Source organism: Curcuma longa, chromosome 16, assembly GCF_044706935.1.
Source record: "Curcuma longa cultivar G26 ecotype Majalengka, Jawa Barat chromosome 16, ITB_CL_G26_1.1, whole genome shotgun sequence".
NCBI lineage: Eukaryota > Viridiplantae > Streptophyta > Magnoliopsida > Zingiberales > Zingiberaceae > Curcuma > Curcuma longa.
The window spans coordinates 53,677-63,351 of record NC_133876.1 but is presented as its reverse complement, the minus strand read 5'-3'; the positions used below and the strand labels follow the sequence as shown (position 1 = coordinate 63,351).

Here is a 9,675-nt window from a genome sequence, read left to right as displayed (position 1 = left end):
GTAACTTAAATCCGTTTTCGTAAAAATTTTTGTTCTGCAAGAATTCACCGGAACAGGTTTCCTAGTATTTCCCTTCAGCTACTTATGAGGAGGTATTGAGTTTATACAAAGTAACAGATGAGATTGCATAAATCTTAACAGAAAATTAAGACACTATTAAATCCGAATATAATAAGATAAATAATACCAATTACTTGAAAGCTATTGCATAATCCTCATAGCAGGTTGTGGGGCTAAGTCATGAATTCTAAGCATGGTGCTCTAGATCTGTCACAAGGCCTGAGTTCGATATTCCAGGCCTGTCGTAAGGAAAATATCATGAGCTCAGGGCTTGGTATTCTAGGTTTGTCGTAAGGCAAAGTTGAGAGCTCGGGGCTCAGTGTTTTAGGCCTATTGTAAGGCAAAGTCATGAGTTCAGGACTCAGTATTCTAGGCCTATCGTAAGGCAAAGTCGCAAGCTCGGGTCTCGGTGTTCCAGACCTATTGTAAGGTAAAGTCGTGAGCTCGGGGCTTGATGCTTTAGGTTTGTCATAAGGCAAAGTCATGAGCTTGGCTTGGTGTTTCAGGCTTGTCGTAAGGCAAAGTTGTGAGCTCGAGGCTCGATGTTCCAGGTCTGTCATAAGACAAAGTCACGAGCTCGAGGCTCGATGTTCTAAGCTTATCGTAAGGCAAAGTCGCAAGCTCGAGACTCGATGCTCTAAGCCTATAGTAAGGCAAAGTCATGAGCTTGAGGCTTAGTGTTCCGGGTCTATCATAAGGCAAAGTCGCAAGTTCGGGGCTCAGTGTTGCAGGCTCGATCGTAAGGCAAAGTCGCAAGCTTAGGGCTTGGTATTCTGGGCTTGTCGTAAGGCGAAGTGGCAAGCACAAGGCTCCGTGTTTTGAGCCTATCATAAGGCAAGGTTTTGAGCTCGGAGCTCGGTGTTCTGAGCCTGTCGTAAGTCAAAGTCGCGAGCTTGGGGCTTGATGTTCTGGACCTATCATAAGACAAAGTCGTGAGCTTGGGGCTAAGTGTTCTGAGCCTTTCGTAAGGCAAATTCATAAGCTCGGGGTGGTGTTCTTGGTTTGTCATAAGGCAAAGTTGCAAGCTCGAGGTTTGGTGTTCCAGACCTGTTGTAAGACAAAGTCATGAGCTCGGGGGAATGTTGTTCCAGGTTTGTCATAAGGCAAAGTCATGAGTTTGAGGGTCAGTGTTCTAGGCCCGTCGTAAGACAAAGTCGTGAGCTCGGAGCTCGGTGTTTAAGACCGATCGTAAGGTAAAGTCGCAAGCTTGAGGGCTTAGTATTCCGGGCCTGTCATAAGGCAAAGTCGCAAGCTCAGGGCTTGGTGTTCCAGGCCTATTGTAAGGTAAAGTCGTGAGCTCGGGGTTCGGTGTTCTAGGCCTATCGTAAGACAAAGTCGCGATCTCAAGGCCTTATTCTGGGTTTGTTGTAAGGCAAAGTCACGAGCACGGGGCTCGATGTTCCGGGCCTATCGTAAGGCAAAGTCGCGAGCTCGGGACTCAGTGTTCTGGGCATGTCGTAAGGTAAAATCATCGTTGTGAGCTCGGGGCTCGGTGCTTCAAGCCTATTGTAAGGCAAAGTTGTGAACTTGGGGTCATGGGGTTCGGTATTCCAGAACCTGTCGTAAGGCAAAGCTACGTGAGCTCGGGGCTCGATATTCTGGGCCTATCGTAAGGCAATATCATGAGCACGAGGCTCGGTGTTTTAGGCCTGTCGTAAGGCAAAGTCGTAAGCTCGAGCGAGACTCGGTGTTCCAGATCTATCATAAGGCAAAGTTGCGAGCTCGAGACTCAGTGTTTCAGGCTGTCATAAGATAAAGTTAAGAGCTCGGGGCTCGGTGTTCCAGGCTTATCGTAAGGCAAAGTCGTGAGCTTGGGGGCTTGGTGTTCCAGACCTATCATAAAGCAAAGTTTCGAGCTCGGGGTTCGGTGTTCCAGGCCTGTCGTAAGGCAAAATTGCAAGCTCAGGGCTTTGTGTTCTAGGCCGACAGTAAGGCAAAGTCGCTAGCTCAGGGCCTGGTGTTTCAGGCCTATCATAAGGCAAAGTCGTGAGCTCGGAGCTTGATTTTTCAGGCCTGTTGTAAGGCAAAGTCTTGAGTTCGGGGCTTGGTATTCCAGGCCTATTGTAAGGCAAAGTCGCAAGCTTGGGGCTCGATGTTTCAGGCCTATTGTAAGGCAAAGTCGCGAGTTTAGGGCTCTATGTTCCAAGCCTATCATAAGGCAAAGTCATGAGTTCCGGGCTCGGTGTTTCAGTCTTGTAATATGCTGGATCATCATGGAAAATATTTGACAATATTATATTTCTAACATTGATGAAATAGTTTAAATTTGTCAGAGCCCTTCATTGGCAAGGTTGGCCTGTCGTCAACTTCAGGCTTTAAATTTGAAAATAATGGGAGAGACCACTGGATTTTGTATTTTGTTCACGACTATGTCCGAGTCTAGGGAGATCAGACCTTGAGAAATGTAATTGTTGATGGATGTCACTAGTCTGAAACCAAGAGAGTTTCTGGAAGCACCTAAGAGTTTCTAAAGACACTTCAAGTGAATAATTATTAAATGAGGTAATATTGTAAGGATTAGTAATCTGATGAATGAATTATAAGATAAAGAGTGTTAAAGAAAATATTCTGATGATCTGGAGAGAGTTTTATGCTCAATGTTGAGGCTCTACTTCAATTATGGTAGGAATGACTTCTTGTCTGATGGTATTTGCTAGAGAGTATATGTCTTGAGTTGACACGTCGCAGTTGCAATAATAGCCAAATCATTTTTTTTCAAAAAATTACAATTCATTTAGATCTTGTAGGAAGTATTCTCAAACTTATTTGTCGTATGTGTGGCATCATTTTGGAGCTATAGAGACCAATCGAAAAGCTCCTGAGCTCCCTCTAGGAGCTCCTTATTCCCGTTGTAGGAGTGCACCGTTCGAACTGCTTGACATTAAGCTTGCGTGTGATCCACACAACCTGGAAGTATATCTACTAGGAAGGCGGGAGGTCGACCTTGATGGTGTCGACCTCCAACCAAATTAGAAATCGGCAAACCTTGACTCCCATAAGGTCCTTGATGTCGTTGTACCTAACGACACTAGAGACCTTGGTCTCGTAGTAGATGAGGTACTCGAAGTCGACATAGCAAGGGACATCGAGATTGACAGAGAAACTTTCGTTGGAACTCAAGGAGAAGGACTTGACCATGTCGAGAAGGAGGTCCGTGGGGAGGTTGTACCGAGGAGGAGATCATAGATGGTGGTGCCATTAAAATTTGAGGAGTGGTCTTCAACGGCAACGAGAGAGAGAAAGGAGAAGATAGGAGAGGAGGAGGAAGAAGAAGAAGAAGTGAGAATAAGATGAGGAAGAATAGAATATCGTGATGGTGTCCTAGAGGATGAATTAGGTTGAGATTTGGGAAGGAAGGTTCAAGGGTCGCTGTGTAGTTGCGTTTGTTTTGGGCATGTCTTCCCATCGGAGACGACGACCGAGGGGGACTGGGGAGGGGAGACGAGGAATCAAAGATCGATCAGAGGGTGATAGGGATTTAGACGACGACTGGAGAGGGGAGATGGAGGAGAAAGAGAGAAGAGGAGATCAAAGATATAAGGTTTCATTGGTGAGAGAAAAAGAAACTTCGGATTTTAATCCAAAGAGGAGATGGATCACATGCTATTAGAGAAGATTTTCTTGTTGCCAAATCCCAAGGTAGCACCCATAAAGGAAAATAAAAAAAATCAAGAAGGATTTTTTTAGTGTCATAGTTATTACCTCGTTGTAGCTTTTCTCTTCGATAGAGTCGTGATTGTCATTAATTCTTCCGGTGTTAACCATCACAATATCTCAGCTCAGATTTTCCACAGACGATGTCAATTTATTCCAGCCAATACACCGTGGATGATCAAGCCATCAGTTAACAAACTACTGACATGTATGCTCCTCGAAGATAGTCATCGGAGAAGACAAAAGAACCTGAAAAATACTTCAAAAGAGAGTTAGAATGAAACCGAGGTTGGGTCCTGGTAAGCCACTCCAACGTTTAAGTTAGAATTTTACGTCAGGAAAGAGTTTAATGACTTAGGGAAATTAGGGTTAATGTATGCATATTTGTGTCATAGGTATGAGTCACCTTTTATAGAGTTGTTAATGTCTGTTTAAGATATATTCTGAAATATTCATTCCAATTTAGAAAAATTATGATTGTCTATATCTTTTGGGGATTTTTTTTTCGGAAGAAACAGTCTTAGACTCCCCTGATTGCATAGACCAACCGACTCCTTAGATCAAGTAGGCTCTAAGGTTGGGACCTAAGGCCAGGATAAGGTTGGAACGTGATGTCAATAAGTGCCGAGGCTGAAATTCAAGGTCGGGACTTGAGGTTGGTACTCGAAGCTGAGATGAGGTCAGCACATTATGCAAAGCAAGTGTCGAGGCTTGAGCTCGAGGTCGGGACTTGAGGTCGAAATGAGGTCGGCATGTGAAGTCGAGTAAGTGCTGAGGTTAGAACTCGAGGTTAGGACTCAAAGCCAAGATGAGATCGGCACAATGCCGAGTAAGTGTCGAGGTTGGAGCTCGAGATTGGGACTCAAGATCGGGACTCGAAGTCGAGATGAGGTCAGCACGTGATGCCCAGCAAGTGCTGAGGTCGAAGTTCGAGGTTTGGACATGAGGCCGAGATGAGGTCGGCATGTGATGGCGAGTGGGTGTAGAGGTTAGCCCTAGACTTTAAGGACGACTACCATCAGGACCTGAGAGGTGTAGGTTTATCAATTACTCGCCTCTCGAATATTATCTAATCTTTCTTAGTGATTCTTCTCCTTTCTGTTTTACAGTCACATGATGTTCCAGCAACAACCATGTGTAGGTCTAGAGACTCCACTATATCAGCTAACGTGTACGTTTCTCAAAGATAGTTGTCAGAAAAGGCAAAGGGACTTGAAAAATACTCAAAAAGAGAGTTAGAATTACATCAGAGATGGATCCTGACAAGTCAGTCCAACGCTCAAGTTAGGATTTTGTGTGAGGAACAAGATTAAAGACTTGGAAAATTTAGGATTTTAGGTGTGCATACTTTTGCTCATAGGTATGGGCAACCTTTTATAGAGCGGATATCCGAAACACCAGTGCCCATTTATGAAACATTTCGAGATATGGGCTTCCATTCCTATATATGTGTCCAATTGCCCAAGTCTTCTGGGATATTTTTCTTGTTCTCCAGAAGAAACAGTCTTAGGGTTTCCTGATCTTGTGGACAAATCGGTTCCATGGATTTAATCTAAGATTAAGACAGTGCCATTGTTTGAGGCTAAGCAGACGCCAAGATCGGGATCGAAGAGTGGAATGAGGTCGGCACTAGAGGTCGAGTAGACGCCAAGATCGAGAACTGAGGCTGGGCCGGCTAAGGTCAACATACGAGGCCGAGTAGATGCCGAGGTTGGGACCCGAGGCTAGAATAAAGTCGGTGCATGAGACCTAGTAGACGTCGAGGTCGGGATCCAAGGCTGGGATAAAGTCAGCACATGAGGCTGAGTAGACGTCGAGGTCAGGACCCGAGACTGGGATAAAATCGAGGCCAGGATCAAAGGCTGAGTAGATGTCAAGGTCAGGACCCGGTTGGGATAAGGTTGGCACATGAGGCCAAGTATACGCCGAGATCGGGACTCGAGACTAGGATAAGGTCGATCTCGACCTCAAACTCTAAGACTATTTCTTTCAAAAAATAAGAAAAATATCTTGGAAGACTCGGGCAATTGGAACATGTATTGAAGCATATATCTCGAAACGTTTTTATAAACGGACACTGATGTTTTAGAGATCAACTCTATAATCCTCGACTTCTATAGGTTGATCACTCGCTGTCGTTGCAACCCCCATTTTAGCAGCCGAAGATTTGACCACATCTTTCGAGACCTACTGATCCAGGAGGATCTAAAAATTTTTATTATTAATTTTGATAATCGTTATCCCACCCAGCATCACTGACCAACTGTCAATTGTGGTTAGGTCCCATTTCAAGTGCTTATTGATAGATGCACTCAACATGATTTGACTTGTAAGAAAAGAGAAAGAATTAGTCAGTATAAGAGAGGAGTTGGGGAAAAAATAAAAATCTTACTCAGTGGTTCCTCCATAAGGATGGCGTTCGAGCTTAGATCAACTTGGTACAAAAGGGTCTCATTATCCACCAAAGTATTCACATTAAACTTAAGGTCGGTCAAGATATTAGTGGTAGCTAAGTATGTAAACTCTAACATATATTGACCTAGAACTGATTGTGAGGGCAGCTCGGGATGCCACACTAAGGGTCAAGTATACGGTTGAGGATGCTTGATAAAGAAATACCTATTTTTCCATCCCTTATGCGAGGTCAGGTATTTATCCAGGAAGTTGCAACCTAACCTCGCAGCGAAATATACTAATCTGAGCTCTCCTCTCTTAGGGTAGAAAAAGTAATAGAAGGTCGGAGAATCAAAATGGATCTGGTAAATTTGAAAAATGATAGAAGCACTACATATTAGACGATATATGTTGGGACAAGCTGGGATAGTGAACATTGAAAATATGTGATTAGGTTTTGAAGACAAAAAGGAATAGAAAATAATAGACCGCTAATTAACTGACCTTGGAAAAAGGTAGTGTAGTTTGGCGCGGCGGTTGGTGCTCAGGGGTCGGAATTCCAATCCTATGATCTAATGGTATGCTATATTGCTCTCTAAGCAACAAGTTGTCTCCGATGGTATATGAAGATCGTTGGGTCTCGTACTTAGGGGTTGATGCGATCATGAAAAAACAAATAAAAATGAGGAAGCTCGAAACAAAAGGAAGAAGGAAAAGATTATAACTAGACTTACTAAGTTATGGTCATCGCTGGAAGCTAGAGGAAAAAGAAGACACAGGGTAAAACAGGAGCGAATAGAAGTGGCGCCATTCGACAATGGTTTTATATATCTTGATGATCGCACAGTAAGGCTAATGTATTTGATCGATGGATCGTCAGATGGGATGAAAGAACAGTGAGATCTCTCTTTAGCTATTACATTGTATGACTCACGGGGTAGAATCAAGGTATGATCTCCTTCATTAATTTTCAATCCAAAGATGATTGGACGGAGCAATGATTCAAAGTTAGTCATCCAATGATAAGACCAAATAGGTGGGATATCAGCATAACCCTTCGATTTATGACCACATCAACAAGATCATTTTCTCACATTTGCCACCATTAATGTAATAGGGTATTCTCGTGGCTCGAAGGAGATACTACATGCCACGATCAATGTTGCTGAAAAAGTGCATCAATGATAAGGTTGATAAGTCATTTGGCGTATCATCAGCATTTAAGGTGAAATTTTATCCTCAAGGGGATAAACTTGACCAATACAAGTGTCCCCTATCTGGTTCAGCAGAATAATATAACTTGACACAGATTCAGTTAGTCGGATTGCGTCTCTTTCGACTAGACTAATCAAGGAGCTAGGCTTGTGATATAGTGAAATCATTGAACTACCGCGTGGCCACCACGTGGCCTTAAAGTAAGAAAGGAGTAGGATTGTTAAGTGAAAGCACGGGGAATTGTATAGTGTTCGAAGGATGGCCAGCTGGCAGCCTCAATCTTGGATCCTGACCTTGGGTCCTGACCTCGACCTCTACTAGGTCTTAGGCTCTGACCTCGATGTCTACTTAGCCTTAGGTGCTGACTTCATCCTAGCCTCTACTCCAGAGACTGGGTTAAAATCGGCACCTAAAGCTTAGTAGACTTTGAAGTCAGAGCCTGAGACTTAGTAGAGCTAAAGGTCGAGATCCAAGGTTGAGGTTGCCAGCCGACCATCTTTCGAAACACTATACAATTATCCATGCTTCCACTTAACAATCCTACTCCTTTCTTGTTTTAAGGTCACGTGGTGCCCACGCGACAACCACGTGATAGTTCAGCGATTCCACCATATCATCAACAAATGGTCTAGATTGATCTGCATTTTGATTTTTGATCCAATGACTGTGAAAAAGGCTTTCATCAGAAACTTTAGGAAGAATTGTTTTTAATTTGTTCCGTTCTAACTACCATGAGATTCCATGATAAAGGAAAAAGACATTATAAACACAGAAAAAGAAAAAGAAAATTAGGCAAAAATAAAGGAAATCAGAATCGGAACCGCTTTATTCTCACCTATCTATAAAAAAAACTGTTTAATTAACCGATGTAACGTGTAGAATTATAAATTTATTTTTTAAAGTTACTATGGGTTTATTTTTTAAAACAATTTTAAATTTGAATAAGAGACATATTCTTTTCTTTATGGTCATTCATTAAAAAACAAAAAACAAAGAAAGTTCCTTGTAAAAAAAAATGGGCCTTTTGAATTATATATACCCGAACATCAAATTATGATTCTGTGAGATGAATCAATCAGGAAGCGATGCCGGGTCAAAAGATGACTCTCTCTTGTATATATATTTCAACCATAGATATATGTCATGGATGAAATTTTGAAATGGTCAGAAATGCATGCATGGTGTCGTTTGTGACTCCATTCGGTGATCCCATTAATAATTTCAATCATAACGTCGTCGTTAATTTGGCTTAGCTAGGACCACGTAATAAAATTCCAAAAACAATATAATTAATACGAAATAAATAACTGATCTATCAGAAAATATAGCAGGGCGGTAGGATTAATCGACTCACCGATCATGCAGCCGAGAAAAAAGGCGGATTGAACAAGGCCAATCTTGTAACGCTGCTCGCCGACCAATCCCCACTCCGCGACGGTGGAGGCGGCGCCACCTCCGATCCAATCCCATTTCCGAGGCTCCGCGGACGTCTCGCGGTCGGCGAAGATCATGACCATGGTGTGGAAGGCCTCGAGCGCCCACGCCGCGGATACCAGCACGAAGTGGCGTAGCTGCCACCGCCCGAACTCCCCTGCGTACTGCCGCAGCACCTCGTCGATGCCCAGCCGCCTCTCCGACGAGGGGAGGAGGGGCGAACGGAGATCGGAGGTGTCGCCCCCCAGAGAGCCCATGGCTGGCTATTGGGAACGAACGAATGGAAAGTTAATTAATGGGCGATTAATTCGGTTTGGAAATTGGCCGGGAAATAGGAAGAGGAACAGAGGAGCGGAGGATAAAATGGGTAGTGGATGAGCATGCTTTGGTTGACCAGCTGTTTGTCTCTTACGCCTCTGAGTGACTATGGAAAGAAAAAGAAAATGAAAATTTGCTCGCTCGAGTCTTTTTCGGTGATCCGCTGTCTCATTTAATATATTAACCGGCAAATACAACTTTGCTGTCCACGTCTCATCCTCGTCAGCAGCACCGTGGTGAGAAATTAAACCGATAGCTGTTGGAGAAATAAAAATTCAAATACGTACGGTATTTTAGTAACATCTTGTCTTATACGAGTTTTTAATTTTGTAAGGTGATAATTGTTTTGTTTTAAGGTGTTGAATAATTTTGGTAAGACTTTAACATAGTTTGATTATTTATCTACTAATTTGCTATCTGATTAATTTTTATTTAATATATGATTATTTTTCTATTGAATAAAAATTCCGCTTGCCTATTAATATATGTTCTCTAATTTGTAGTATTAATTTTCTCTAATTTACTATGTACCTAAATTGTCTGATTGACTTGCATTAAATAAATTCATACATACTATTTATTTATTGAAACAAAATTTGA

General features: G+C 42.7%; 1 protein-coding gene and 1 pseudogene across 1 annotated transcript in view; both read right to left on the bottom strand.

Moving 5' to 3' along the window:
- LOC141847749 (organic cation/carnitine transporter 4-like) overlaps positions 1 to 9,201 on the bottom strand; it is an 18,310-nt gene extending 9,109 nt beyond the window's left edge. Inside the window, exon 1 of the mRNA XM_074735824.1 lies at positions 8,678 to 9,201. Coding sequence (XP_074591925.1) covers positions 8,678 to 9,014 — 337 coding nt within the window. The 5' untranslated portion in view covers positions 9,015 to 9,201. The remainder of the gene's footprint in view (positions 1 to 8,677) is intronic.
- LOC141847210 (uncharacterized) lies at positions 2,855 to 3,825 on the bottom strand (annotated as a pseudogene).
- Positions 9,202 to 9,675: the final 474 nt, after the last annotated feature.